The 15,414-nt window shown below is 34.2% G+C and overlaps 1 protein-coding gene across 3 annotated transcripts in view; it reads right to left on the bottom strand.

The window, feature by feature from the left end:
* LOC150090697 (sorting nexin-13-like) overlaps positions 1-15,414 on the bottom strand; it is a 372,237-nt gene that overhangs the window by 348,568 nt on the left and 8,255 nt on the right. For all 3 annotated transcript variants that reach the window (XM_090372320.1, XM_090372326.1, XM_090372330.1), the window contains exon 2: positions 10,425-10,537. In XM_090372320.1, the coding sequence (XP_090228446.1) occupies positions 10,425-10,537 (113 nt within the window). The remainder of the gene's footprint in view (positions 1-10,424; positions 10,538-15,414) is intronic.

Below are 15,414 nucleotides of genomic sequence, written 5' to 3'. Positions count from 1 at the left end.
CATCCATATGAGGAAAGACTTTGAATATGTGAGTTGCAGAGCATGGAAACTAGGTACCTTAGAGGAGACTTGATTGAGGTGTTTAAGGCTCTGAGAGGTATGAGCAAAATGAATGAGGACGAAATTATGGCCCCTAGAACTAGGGGACCAAATTTCAAGTTACAGTGGGGAGATGTGTAGACTGGATTGCAGGAAGTTTTATTTTAGCCAGTGAGTTATAAATTACTGGAATAAGTTGCCTACGTAGGTGGTAGAGGCTGACAGTTTGGGGAAATTCAAAGGTCAGCAGGATAATTAACTACAGGAGGAGGGAAATGCTTAGGTTGTACATTTCCTTTTCTCTTATTTATTAATTATTATTATTATTTTATTCTTATCATTTTAATTTTTTGTTATTTTATTATTATTGTTATTTATTTATTTTATTATTATTATTATTTTATTCTTATCATTTTATTTTATTTTTTGTTATTTTATTATTATTGTTATTTATTTATTATTATTATTATTATATTCTTATCATTTCATTATTTATTTTTTTGTTATTTTATTATTACTGTTATTTATTTTTTTATTATTATTTTTTTTTTATTTATTTTTTTTTGCTGGTGCAGCATAAGCAAAGCATAGGCTTCCTTGCACCATGTGGCCATTGCTAATACTAATACTAATTAACAATATGAAACTAGGTTTCCAGTTGTATCTCTAGGATTTCTATAATCGCAGCCTTCTCTTCACTTTTCTTGTTAACTTTTGCTCTGACATTCAACCCTTCTGACTATTATATGAATTATGTAAGGAAAAAATTATGCTAACGTTATTAGGCTGGTATTGTAATATTGCTTACTTTATAGTTTTTTTGTTTTTTTGTGTGTGTGTATGTGCGTGTGTGTGTGTGTTTTATTATTATTATTATTAGCCATATGGTGCAAGGAAGCCTGAGGCTTATACTGCACCAGGCAAAAAAAAAAAAAAAAAAAAATCCCTATTACCCTGACAGAGAGAGAGAGAGAGAGAGAAAATAGACAGGAATCACCAAGAAAGAGTAGAATGATGATATCCAGCTCAGGACCCTGGGTGTGCCAAGCCCATACTCACCAGATGTGAATCCCATTGAGGATATGCACACGTTAAAGTATATTCCGTCACATAAGTTGGCTTTTATTGTTTGGCTTTAAAAATGTGTTTAATCATATATTTGCCAAAAATAAGTTTGTTCCCTTTTTCTTGTCATCTTTTGTATCTCATATAGTGGCATATTCCAGTAAATTTTGCATAAAGAACTACCATCTACTTTTTAATTCAATTATTTCTGCTCTTTCTTTTAATACAGTAACATTTTATTACACTACACAGTAAATTAGAGTGACATTTTTTATGCAAATACAGTGCACTTTGAATGAGATGGAATCCATTTACTTTTTTTCCCCCCAAATTAAATAATCGTCTCTGTTAAGATATTCCAATTCCAAACAAGGAAAAAACATTTCATAATATATTTGTACATTAATTTTCGTTAAGTTTTGGGTTCTTCAGAATGTTCACTATGCAATTAACTCTTGTCAACTTTGTTAGTAAAATCTGAGGTTCTCCAAATTTAAAGAAATGCATGTGTGCAGATATATTACAAAATAGATGAGCTGCTCCAGTATACCTCAGCTAAAGAAACCAAGATCTCCATTAAAAAACTTTTTTTTCCCTTTAAAAGTCAAGCTTTCACAATAAGTAATAAGTTTCCTTGGTCTTGTTCTATTTGAAGTAGCACTTCCCTATTTTAACAGTCATGTGCTACTAGCACAATACTGAAGAAACCCACTCTAAAAGTGAAGAAGCCTAGATATTTCTCATACAAATAAATTATAATTGTGCTCAATTTGAATGATTTGAAATACTGATGTATTAAGTTTTTTTTTTTTTTTTAGCATAAAAATATAAAAAGCATAAAAAAACAAGACTAACTGAAACCATTGAAATTAAATCCATAGTAGCATTTGAAATTTGACAATACGAAATTTTTAGAAATCTTCAAGTACCGTGTTAATAGACTAGAAAAGAATAGCGAAAGCTTAAAAAGCGGTACTCACCTTGAAATTAATCTGCGATGGTTTACTTAGGTAGCGTGGTTAATGTTTACGTTGAATTGTTAAATTGAAAAATTAAAAGGGAGGGAAGTAAGTAAAAGTTGACTGAGTTAAATGGGCGCAAGGAAACAGAAGTGTACACATCCAATCCTTGGTTGTCATCGAAATAAAAAAAAAAAGAAGAATAATTAAAAACTATGTAAGTGAATCCGGTGAAGCCAATAGTCTTTACGAGGACTTTCGTTAGTTAAAGAACGTCTTCAGTTGGCAATGTGTGGGGAGAGAACGCGTATGGTATTTTAAGAATAAAAAATTATACTCTCGTGATGCCTTTTTTGACATGTGGGAACTTTAATCTTGAGAGGTTCCAAATTGGGGAAAGATTGAAGGGGAGTTTAGAATTTAGAATTTGGAGGTTAGAGTGGTGCTTGTACCATTCAATAACTAGAGCTTCATATTGAAGTATTCTGTAGCTGGATTTTAGTTTAATGATGGAAATGGCAGAATCGATGAGCGGGTTGTGGTTGTGAGTCTGGGCATGAGTTGTAAGTTCTGTGACAGATTGGTTAGACGTGAGACTATGGAAATGGTAGTATGCACGGGTGTTGGATGTTTTTGATGAGCCAAATTTGGTAGTGGTACTTCCGATATAACATGTGTTGCAGTTTGGTTGACAATTAATGAGGTATATAATATTATTAAGGTCGTTTGTAGAATATTTGTATGTGTCTTTATAGGTGCTGAAGAAGGATCCTAATTTGTTGTAGGTGGAAAAAACAAGGGAGATATCAGTGTTGTTAAATAGGCATCGGAACTGTCCTGCTAGTTCATTGTGGTAAGGGAGGACTATGCGGATGTTAGTTTTATTTTTGTCTTTGGTTGGGATGTTAGATTTAATTTTATTTTTAGCGTTAAGGATTGTATTTAAAATGAGTTGGTGGGGGTAACCTCTGGATATAAATTTGTCGGTAATATACTGTATTTCATTGTGAAGGTCGGTGGGTGAGGAACTGTACTTTAGTGCATTGTGAATTTGGTTATATAAAACTGCCTTTTTAGTGTTTAGAGGGTGATGAGAAGCAAAATGTAAGTATTTACCGGTGTTTGTATTTTTCCTGAAAATTTTCGTATTTAATTTTGTGCCTGTTATATAGATAGTGAGATTAAGGAAATTTATCTGATTGTTCTGTCCAATTTCAAGGGTGAATTTAAGTCTATCATGTACAGAGTTAAGTTTTACGAAAAGGTTATTAATAATGGATCTGTTGCCTACTACAAGAATGTCGTCGGCATAGCACATGTATAATTTTAGTTCAGGGGGAAAGGGGTGTAGGATTTGGCTTTCAATGGCGGCTAGGTAGATTTCGGACAATGGGGCCGAAATCCCCAGTCCCATTGGTAAGCCATATATTTGTTGGAAGATTTTTTCGTTGAATCTAAAAAATCTTGCTTCTAATAGAAGGGTGGTGAGTTCAAGGATATGGTCTATAGAAAGGGGGGTATGTTTTGTTAAGGTATCGTCTGTTTCTAAGAACTTGCGTAAGGCTTGTAAAGTAAATGGAATATGGACATTTGTGTAAAGAGAAGTAACGTCATAGGAAGCTAGGATGTTGTATCGGATATTGTGATGTTATTAATTTTTTGAAAAGCTTGATTGGTGTTATTGATCTTGAATGTGGAAAATTTAGTAAGGGGGGGGTTATAATTTTGACCAGGAAGGAGGATAAATTAGCGAAAGCTGAATTGCTATATGATACAATTGGTCTTAAAGGGTGGTCTGCTTTGTGTAACTTGATAATCCCAAACATGTCGGGGAGGATGTTATTGCGGATTCCAATTTGCTGTAGTGTGGAAAGGTTGATTTCCTTATTTTGCCTGAGTTTCCTGAGAATTATGTCGAGTTTATTTTTGAGTCTTACGATGTTATGGTTATTTACATTTATATATGTGTTTGGGTCTGCTAAGATGGATTCTAATTTTTCGGTGTAGGTGTCTTTATCTATTATAACAATCGTGTCACCTTTATCGGCTTTTTGAATAATAACGTTGGAAGTTTTACTACGATACCTTAACAAAACGTACCCCCCTTTCTACAGACCATATCCTTGAACTCACCACCCTTCTATTAGAAGCAAGATTTTTAGATTCAACGAAAAAATCTTCCAACAAATATATGGCTTACCAATGGGACTGGGGATTTCGGCCCCATTGTCCGAAATCTACCTAGCCGCCATTGAAAGCCAAATCCTACACCCCTTTCCCCCTGAACTAAAATTATACATGTGCTATGCCGACGACATTCTTGTAGTAGGCAACAGATCCATTATTAATAACCTTTTCGTAAAACTTAACTCTGTACATGATAGACTTAAATTCACCCTTGAAATTGGACAGAACAATCAGATAAATTTCCTTAATCTCACTATCTATATAACAGGCACAAAATTAAATACGAAAATTTTCAGGAAAAATACAAACACCGGTAAATACTTACATTTTGCTTCTCATCACCCTCTAAACACTAAAAAGGCAGTTTTATATAACCAAATTCACAATGCACTAAAGTACAGTTCCTCACCCACCGACCTTCACAATGAAATACAGTATATTACCGACAAATTTATATCCAGAGGTTACCCCCACCAACTCATTTTAAATACAATCCTTAACGCTAAAAATAAAATTAAATCTAACATCCCAACCAAAGACAAAAATAAAACTAACATCCGCATAGTCCTCCCTTACCACAATGAACTAGCAGGACAGTTCCGATGCCTATTTAACAACACTGATATCTCCCTTGTTTTTTCCACCTACAACAAATTAGGATCCTTCTTCAGCACCTATAAAGACACATACAAATATTCTACAAACGACCTTAATAATATTATATACCTCATTAATTGTCAACCAAACTGCAACACGTTATATCGGAAGTACCACTACCAAATTTGGCTCATCAAAAACATCCAACACCCGTGCATACTACCATTTCCATAGTCTCACGTCTAACCAATCTGTCACAGAACTTACAACTCATGCCCAGACTCACAACCACAACCCGCTCATCGATTCTGCCATTTCCATCATTAAACTAAAATCCAGCTACAGAATACTTCAATATGAAGCTCTAGTTATTGAATGGTACAAGCACCACTCTAACCTCCAAATTCTAAATTCTAAACTCCCCTTCAATCTTTCCCCAATTTGGAACCTCTCAAGATTAAAGTTCCCACATGTCAAAAAAGGCATCACGAGAGTATAATTTTTTATTCTTAAAATACCATACGCGTTCTCTCCCCACACATTGCCAACTGAAGACGTTCTTTAACTAACGAAAGTCCTCGTAAAGACTATTGGCTTCACCGGATTCACTTACATAGTTTTTAATTATTCTTCTTTTTTTTTTTATTTCGATGACAACCAAGGATTGGATGTGTACACTTCTGTTTCCTTGCGCCCATTTAACTCAGTCAACTTTTACTTACTTCCCTCCCTTTTAATTTTTCAATTTAACAATTCAACGTAAACATTAACCACGCTACCTAAGTAAACCATCGCAGATTAATTTCAAGGTGAGTACCGCTTTTTAAGCTTTCGCTATTCTTTTCTAGCATTTGAAATATATTCTCTGAAATATATATAAATGTGTTTCAGTCCATAACAAGAATATCATTTATCATGCTTCATGTGTACCATTGTCATCAGTGATCCCATACAAGTACTGTTGTGATGCAAGAATACGTGCTGCTGCTGAGGCCATAGCTTATATCCAAAAACAAATAAACATTATAAGCGTAATTGATAAATCTTAATAATATCGTGAGCTCACAACAGGGCCATGTCATGGTTTATACCCAAACCAATGAACAAGTGGTATTAGTATAATCTACACCTTGTAATATTTTTGAATGCCTGTACCAGGACATGTTTCATTTTCAACATTTAAAGCAAACAGAACAGAATGGCAAAGGTTTAATTCCCTTCTTAGGAATCAGTTCAATGTAGATAATGCATACAGAAAGGACTCCCACAATATCAGAAATTTTCTGGAATTGGTAGATGACTGCTTTCTACAGCAGAATATCAGAGAAGCAAGAAAAGAAAGTAATACTCTAGATCTGATTATCAGCAGGGGCTCTTCATGCATTAAGAATCTTTAGAAAAAGGAATTACTAGGTAGCAGTGATCTAATGATGTGGGATTAGATCATAATATAATGATGCGGGATTTACTTAAAGATATAACTACTATCAAGGGTAAAAGGAAGGGATTCTGCTTTTGTAAAGGTTACTACAACAATCATAGATAGTTTTTAAATTTTTTTAATCGGACCAATTAATAATGTTAACTAAAAATTCTAAATGGGAAGTGTTCAGGGAAGTTTGAGTAGGCACCTGCGAGGTGATCTGATTGAGGTGTATAAGGCCTTGAATGGTTTGAGCAAGTTCAATGCTGATGGGATTCTTCCTCTTGCTCAGATTACTCACCTGAGGGGACATAAATTCAAATTGAGGAAAGACAGTTGTAGATACAATACTGTTCAAGGTTTTTTAGACCTAAATGGATGTTAGATGAACTGATGAGACTAATGGTGAGAAAAAAATGTATGAGATGATTAAAAATTATATGGAGACACAAAAACCTACAATAAGCATAAACTAGTCTTCAATCAAGTCACTAAGGGGTTAAGGAAAGCTAAGGCAGATTGCAAGAAATCTTTGGCTAAGAATGCAAAGAAAGATAGCAAAGAATTCTTTGCTTCTGTTAACACTAATAGGAAAGAGATGAACCATATTTGTCCACTAGATATGAATATCACAACTACTGATGACCTTGTTCAAGCTGCTGACAATTTGAATAAATATTGTGCAACTATATTCCCTCATGAAGAATTTTTTAGGGAGAGGAATACCAGAAGTATACCAAGTTATAACATCATCCTTGGATTCAGGGAAGCTCCCCACAGATTGGAGATGTGCAAATGTCATTCCTATTCACAAAGGATGAAGTGAGTAATTACAAACCTGTGAGCTTGGCTTCTGTTCTAGGAGAAAATAATGAAGTCAGTCAGTGGTTAAAGAAGTAATGCAAGAGTATCCTGACAGGAATGCAGGTATATGGCAATGAAAGCAGGATTTGTTAAGGGGAAATCTTGTCTGACAAATCCGATTAGCTACCATGATGCAGTAACAAAGGAACTGGTAATAAAAAGTAATTATAACAACATACTTAGATTTCAGTAAAGCTTTTGCCACTGATCCACAAGAAAGACTGCTGTACAAATTGGAGTGCTCTGACATTGAAGTTACTACTATGGACAAAGAGATGGTTGAGTGGCAGAAGAACCGGCACTACTCTTATTTAACTAATGTTATTAATGGAGTCGCTCAGAATTCAGTTCTGGGCACCTTACTGTATTCAACATTTATTAAAAATACTGATGAAGGCATATCAAGCTTAATCTATAAGTTTGCAGATGATACAAAGGTTGGCATGGATCAAGGCATAAGATGTGATTTTCTCCAAAACATTTTTTGAAATAGGGTCGATCTAAATGCTCACCAATGAACTTTGAAGCAATGCATCTCAGAATTAAATTATCTCAAATTTTGCTGACATTGTTTGTGTATACTAGTGGCCTAATCTTTCCACTGAAATTTGTGCTGAATTTGTTAACGGACAATCGTTTAATTTTCAATTTAAAATATTTGGTTTAACACCACTAATTTCAGCACCTACCAGAGACAATAATACCCTTGAATAAATCTTCTCTAAACTTTTGAATCCACAGAATTCAGTTTCTTTTTGCTTCAGACCAAGATTCGGTTTCAAAACAACTGTCAATTAAATCTTTCAGTTTAAAACACGTGTTGATCTTAATCTTTACCAATGGGATAACCTCCTCCCTTGTCCAATGCACACTGCATACATCCTCTTTTCAAAACAGATGGCTTCCATCTCAAAAACTGCAATGTCAAAACTTTCTTACTCTCCTCTATCTCAAATGCATAATGGACACCACAACTTGACTCACTTTAAATTAAAAGCATTTCAGGAATTTTAAAGCATCAAACTCAGAGGATGAATACTAACTTTCTCATTTCAAAATCAATTTAAAAAACTTAAAAGAAATAAATCCAAAAGTCAAGTCCACCACTACTAAGTTGCTTACAACTAATTTATTAATTCTAAATGACTTAACTCAAAAAAAAAAAAAAAAAAAAAAAAGTCATAATATACTGATATAAATTCTGCATTTGATGCTGCCTCAAATTCAGTCTTTGCTTAAGCTTCTCAAATGTTTTTACCTGATCACTGGCAACCTATTAAATTTATTTTGCTAACCTCCTGAAGGTAAGAGTTGTCTCCAATTTTAAGAACACATCCTACCATACCACATGTTCTGTTGGTATTCAGCAACACTTTTCTCTAGTCCCTTCCAACCATCCTTATTATCACATGAATATTTCTCATACAGATGATGTTAAAATCTTTGTGACCTCTCATTCAACTCAATCTTTATCATACAAGACTTCATCTCTAAAACACTAAATGAATTTGCCTCATACTTTTATTCTTTCAATTTGTCCCTTTACCCATCAAAATGTAGTCATCTTCAAATCTCTTAAAAACCACATCCTGATTATGGCCTCTTGATTTTAAAATTGTTCCTTTTGTCCATGAACATGACTGGGGATCTACTTTGGCTCAGAATTTAATCTCTTCAATTATGTAAACTATCTTTTGAAAAAAAAAAAAAAACTTACAAGAGCTATTTTACTGTGTTAAACAAAACCTGCAGCATATTCATCCTACTCATATTACTACCAAATATTTTTTACCAATGATAAAACCAAAAATTTTTTAAGACTGGTGAGTCTGGGCAGTTGTTTCTAACCCAAACTTCAAAACAATCTCCACTACTGAATATTGGTTTCTTATATGGACTTTGCCTTATTAACTGATAACAAAGCAATTCCTTCCCATACAGCAAAACTTCATAATAAAAATAAAAAATATTATTTTTTTATATTTTTCTTATAATTTATTTTATTATTACTTTGATTAAAATTAATAAATTGATAAAATTTTTATTAACCACTGTCTATGCCAGCCCCTATGTGGATGCTGTCTCATGGTTATTTGAGAGTGTGCTATGTTTGTCAATATTTGTAGTGTGACACATCTGTGCACTTTTATGAAATCTGTACTCCTTTATCCTTTCTACTGCTGTGACTTACCGTTTTGAACTTCTGACTGGAAATAAGTAACAGGATATATTACTATTATAATAATACTGAAAGAAAACCTAGAAAAACTAGGCTGATGAGCCTAGTTTTTCTAGTACGGCATATGGTTTGCAGTAATTCCAGAATAATATACCAATTTGGTGGTAGTACAATCAAGGTGTTGGAGAATAACATGAAGTTCTCTAGCAGTGCAGAGAAGCTACTAGGACAGCTCACAGGGTCCGATCAATGATATATGGGAATTTTTTTATTATTTATTTTTTTGACTAGTGTAGCAAAAGTCTAGGACTTCCTTGTAGAACATGACTAATACTAATACTATTTACACTGTATTATCACAGAGATTTCTTCATCTGTAATTAAGTCCATGTTTTAATGTAAAATATTCTCTTATGCCAGTGTTTTATTTAATTAATTTTAAAATGTGTGCAATACAAGGTGTTAATCTGATCAAGAAGAGGAAAGATTCAACAGTAAACAAGCTTAGTAAAACTTTCTGTTGGAATTCCACACCCTGAAGGAGTTACGATACGGGCAGATATGAACTTTTCTGAGCAGTGTAAACAGGCAGCCAGAAAAGCCCATGGTGTCCTATCGATGATTTATCAAATGTTATCCTGTAGAGATAGGGAGTTCATAATCCCACTATATAAGGATTGTAAAACCACATTTGGAATACTGTGTTCAAGTATAAAGAACTCATCTTAATAAAAGACACTGAGCTTCTTGAAAGGGTCCACAGATGAGCAACTCGCATGGGTCGTTGATTGCTGGAACAAGTTGCCCTTGCAGGTAGTTAAGGCTGACAGTTTGAATAAATTCAAAGGTGAACTGGATAGTTACCTATATAAGGAGGGAAACATATAATTTGTATTTTCTTATCTAGTTGGTGGGGGTTGTTTTTTTTTTTTTTTTTGCCAGTGCAGCAAAAGCCTGTAACTTCCTTGCACTATACAGCAAACACTATTACTATTACTAGATAAAAATTGCCAAGTTGTGACCTAAATGGAATAAACATGCCTGTACTTTCACTCAAAAAATGTGATTTAGGGCAAAATTAAAATAAAATTTTTAAAGTATAAGTACTCACCCAAATATACAAATAAATGCACACAGTAAAAGAAAAATGCACGTTCCTATACCAAAGGTACCAACTGAAAGGACAAGAACTAGTGCAATCCACCCTCCAATGTGCAGCGACATCTACAAATTCAGTTATTTCACAATTAAGAAGGAATGAAGTAATAAATTATTATATACTGAAATTAATGAGAAATTTATGATACATTTGAAAACTATGAGGGTTGCTCCAATACTAATGCATCCAAATTTTTTTCTTGGATACCACTGTTGTTATGCCAATTTAATTATATATTACATATTTGCATTTATTTTTCCACACATTCATCACTATTTTATACACATTTTCTCCATCACTGAACCAGCGCATGCACACACCCTTCTTGTAAAAGTTACTGTTATCTTCCGAAAACCACTTTTTGATCACTGTATTGATAGCATCATAGGCAAAGCATTCCAAACGACGGCTATCCTTCATAGGATAGGGACAAACAGGTGAAAGTCTGATGGCACAAGGTCTAAAAAAAGCTATGTTTATTTAAGAATAAGTGAAGCCATATTTGGCCTTAATAACAGCCATGATCCTTCTGAGAACACTTCTGACCTATATGGGTAGTAAATAGCTGTAGGAGGGATGTGGCAGAACAGTGCACCTTAATAAATAACAATCTCCTTTCTGAGGATGTTGGTATGGGGTGTGGCAGTGTCCTGCTCAAGGACAAATTTTCCTTTCTTCTCTAGCCTCACTATTACAATTCATGTCTTCAGCTTCTTCAATGTCTCCACTCAGCGAGCATTTAAGTTCAAGTGGAGGGAATAAAGTGTTTTCCCCAGTTTATTCTGGGTTTTTCAGCCTACACAACATGCAATTCACCAGTGAACAAACATTCCCACAGACATAATACAGAATGGTGCAGTATAGCCTAATTTGATGATGCACCAAAAACCAATAGCTAACCCAGTGGTTTTCAACCTGTTATATCTGATTCTGTGTGTGTGTGTATATATATATATATATATACATAATATTAAAAAATATATATGTTATTTATTATAATAATATAATTATAAAAATTTACATTTCATAATACAAATTATATATATACAGTATATAATTTTATTCTTTATATAGAGGCACTAAATAAACATCAATTATAGATCACCACAAAATTAAAAAGATACTGTACACCTTTTTATAATGAAATAAAGATATAAATTTAAAAATAATAAGTTTAAGTAACTTAAACCCAAATTATGTGGCACCCCTGGAATGTTGTTGCGGCACCCCAGTTGAAAACCACTGAGCTAACCTAATCTAAAGCACAATAAGCAATGTGTATCTCCATTCCAGAAAATCCACAAAGACTCCTCTACTGTATCAAAAAATAGAATAAATTATTTTTTCAGTGGAATAAACCACATTATGCTTCTACTCTACAGACTGTTGCTTTTAATCCAGGTCACATCTTTGATGATGATCCTGTCAAGAAAACCATCACCCATGACCTCATACTGTTCAGAAAACTGGCACAAGCCTGTACTCTGCTCCTTGATCTGGTGTTACCATTTGGAGAGCCCATCTGCCACACAACTTCCTGTATCCCAAATTGTCCAGAATTGTTTTCAATGCATTAAAGCCTATTCCCACTCTTGCACATTTCCTGAGTCTTAATGCAGTCTCTTCCTGAATTAGTATTAAGTTTCTGCTTATTCTCTCATTTTCTGCTATCACTGTAGTGCAAGGATGGCCAAACCTTGGCATGTCCACTACCACCACGGGTGCAATGTTCTCTGTATTCAGGAACTTGATAATGCCACTGCTTCTCATGGATGCACGCACACACCAATATCACCCTCCATTTTCACATACTACAGCCCTGCCACCAGGCATGCAGTATTGAAACGTAAAATATTGGCAGTAATATTTAAGTTTTAACCTGACATAATTACATTTTATAAGCAACATCAGCTGAGTGGGAAAAAAATTTGGAGGCATTAGTTTCACAGTGGCCCTTATATTTCTTTATAAAATTAATATATTTTTAAGTATATCAGGCTGAAAAAACAACATCAAACATCTCAAATATACTGTTTATTTATTTATTATTTTGCTCATCTGAATCAATATGAGCTTAATACAAATATTTTTTGCACATATGGACTATGCACATGAGCTTAATGCAAATATTCAAGATTAGTGAAGGAAACAAAGGGTTGCTCTTACGAAGAAAGGCTTAAGTTTTGCAAATTACAGTGTCTGGAGACTAGGCACCGGCGAGGTGATCTGATAGAGGTGTATAAAGCCTTGAATGGTTTGAGCATGCGCAATGCTGATGGGATACTTCCTCTTGCTCAGAATAATCACCTGAGAGGGCATAAATTCAAATTGAGGAAAGAGAGATGTAGGATTGATGTGCGGAAATTTGCCTTTAGCCAGCGGGTAGTTGGTTGGTGGAACAGACTTCCATCCCTTGTTGTGGAGGTTGATAGCCTAAATAAATTTAAGGCTCAGCTGGACAGGTATTTTGAACGAACGGAGGGGTGAGGGGTGAAGTGGAAGATTTTTTTTTTTTTTTTTTTTTTTTTTTTGGCTGATGCTGCATAAGCTTGCTTTCTTGCATCATATGCCTCTATTAATGTTAATGCTATTTGCATTAAGCTCATATTGATTCATTAGAGGCACAAAAATATAAATAACTGAAGGGAAATAAAACAGGAATATTCACAAACGTACAGCTCATCATATGCCACCATACTTTCAAAAATACTTGGGCATTAATACTTGTGTTTATTTAAGAACAAGCAAATCCATCATTGCCTTTGATGGCAGCCATGATCCTTCTGAGAATACTTCTGATATATCTCAGTAGTAGGCAGCTGATATTTTGCTCTAATTCTTTAAAGCACTTTCAACTGAATAATTAAAGCTGGGTGTGTTCATCCTGTGTTATCAGCTGTCATTCCAAATTGCCAAAAAAAAAAAAAAAAAAACATTCCAATGAGTTCAGGTCAGGACTCTCAAGACAGCCAAGCCAATTATGCCAAATTGTTCTCAAGCATGGCTTGCTCTGTGGACCAAAGCATTACCATGCTGGTACACATAGGATCCATTTCCACAGGATTGTCACAGTACAGGTAATATAAAATTAACCAAACTTCAAAGTACTATGTTCACTGCTCAAGCCTTGAGCAGTAAACCATGAGAAGTTGAGAAGCAATTTCATGTCATGACACCTCTTACCTCAAACTTTATTGCCACAATGGTATACTCCATTAAGTAATGTACTCCCACATTTGGAGAATAGTACTTAACACAAATTATGGTACTTAAAATGTCACTTAACAAATGTACACTATCATCTCATCTGATTCAATTATCTGACTGGCTGCGTGGTGGTATGATGCACTACTTTTTGCTCTTGTTGGTTCAAAGAATCTCTTTCCATTACTCCACAGTCCAGGAATGATGAACAATGCGCCACTCCAAGCAGCATTTAGCTTTTATTAGTGTTATGTTTGACTTATGAACTGCAGCTCTACCACAGAAAACAAGATTGTGCAACTCTATACAGAGAATGGATACAGTTACTCCATTTGATGCAAGAATCCCTGAGCTTACTATTACTAAAGACCACTAAAATGATATATCCACCCTCTTGAGAGATAGCTGATCTCTACAAATCGTTCTTAGCATACTAGATTATTTGCTGATTTTTGAGTCACTCATCCTTCATCTTTTCAGCGAATATCGGTCACCTTTTACTGAAAAGTTCAAATGAATTGTAGTAGAGGCAATAACAATTGGATGATATGATATATGACAATCAAACCTATATAAAACTGGAAGTTAAAAAATGTACTAATACTGGTTTCATCCTACTTTGCATACAATTATACCTACTTTGCTAAACTAGAGGCATCAAATACTTATAAGAGAAAATTCACTTTTTTGTTAAATGTAAGCTAAAAACCATTTCCTATAGGTTGGAATGCTTTTAACAAACTTGTTTGTCAAAACAGTATGAAAGATAGTAGAAAGTGATGTATCAACTTTAAAATAAACAAGTTAATGTTTACAGTGTGTTACATTTCAGGTATATTTGATTTTATTTATTTATTTTTTAATTAACTGAATTTTTTTTTCTTTTTCTGTAATTAATAGAAGTGAAAAGTAAATATAGTTATCTTATTAATTAATTACTAAGATTATAAATTCATAGAAAATGCATTTATAATCTTAATGAAACTCTATAATTTTACATTCTCTAAACTTAATTGTTTACTTTAATTACAACTGTATAATATGTATTACTCTTCTCCCATACATTTTTAAATCTCTTTTCTATCTATAGCTCTTCATAAGTGATACCACATTCATGAGTCTTACATAACAATACATACAAAGCATGCATGAATTGTCAACAGCTAACAATAATGCATTAAATGACAGGCTGCCAGAGCAGGTCATGGAGTTTTGTCAATGATATATAGGAATTTTGCTAGCAGAGACAAGGAGGTGATTATCCCTTTGTATAAGGCAATGGTCAGGCCACCACACCTTGAGTACTGCATCTGGAGGCCTCATTTTAGGAAGGACAGAGAGTTACTAGAACGAGTACAGAGAAGGGTAACAAGATTGGCGAGAGGAACAAAGGGATGCACTTACAAAGAAAATCTTAAGTTCTGCAAAGTTGCAGCATCTGGAGACTAGGCACCTGCGAGGTGATCTGATTGAGGTGTATAAGGCTTTGAATGGTTTGAGCAGGCTCAATGCTGACGGGATATATCTGCTTGCTAAGACTAAGAACCTGAGGGGGCATAGATTCGAATTGAGGAAAGACAGTTGTAAAATAGATGTGCGGAAGTTTTCCTTTAGCCAGCGGGTAGTTGATTGCTGGAACAGACTTCCATCTGTTGTTGTGGAAGTTGATAGCTTAAATAAATTTAAGGCTGAACTAGACAAACATTTGGGGTGACCGGATGGGCGAAATGGGAAGGTT

This window comes from Mastigoproctus giganteus, chromosome 1, assembly GCF_048544385.1.
Source record: "Mastigoproctus giganteus isolate SK-2022 chromosome 1, ASM4854438v1, whole genome shotgun sequence".
NCBI classification, from domain to species: domain Eukaryota; kingdom Metazoa; phylum Arthropoda; class Arachnida; order Uropygi; family Thelyphonidae; genus Mastigoproctus; species Mastigoproctus giganteus.
This window is presented reverse-complemented; position numbering and strand designations above follow the sequence as displayed.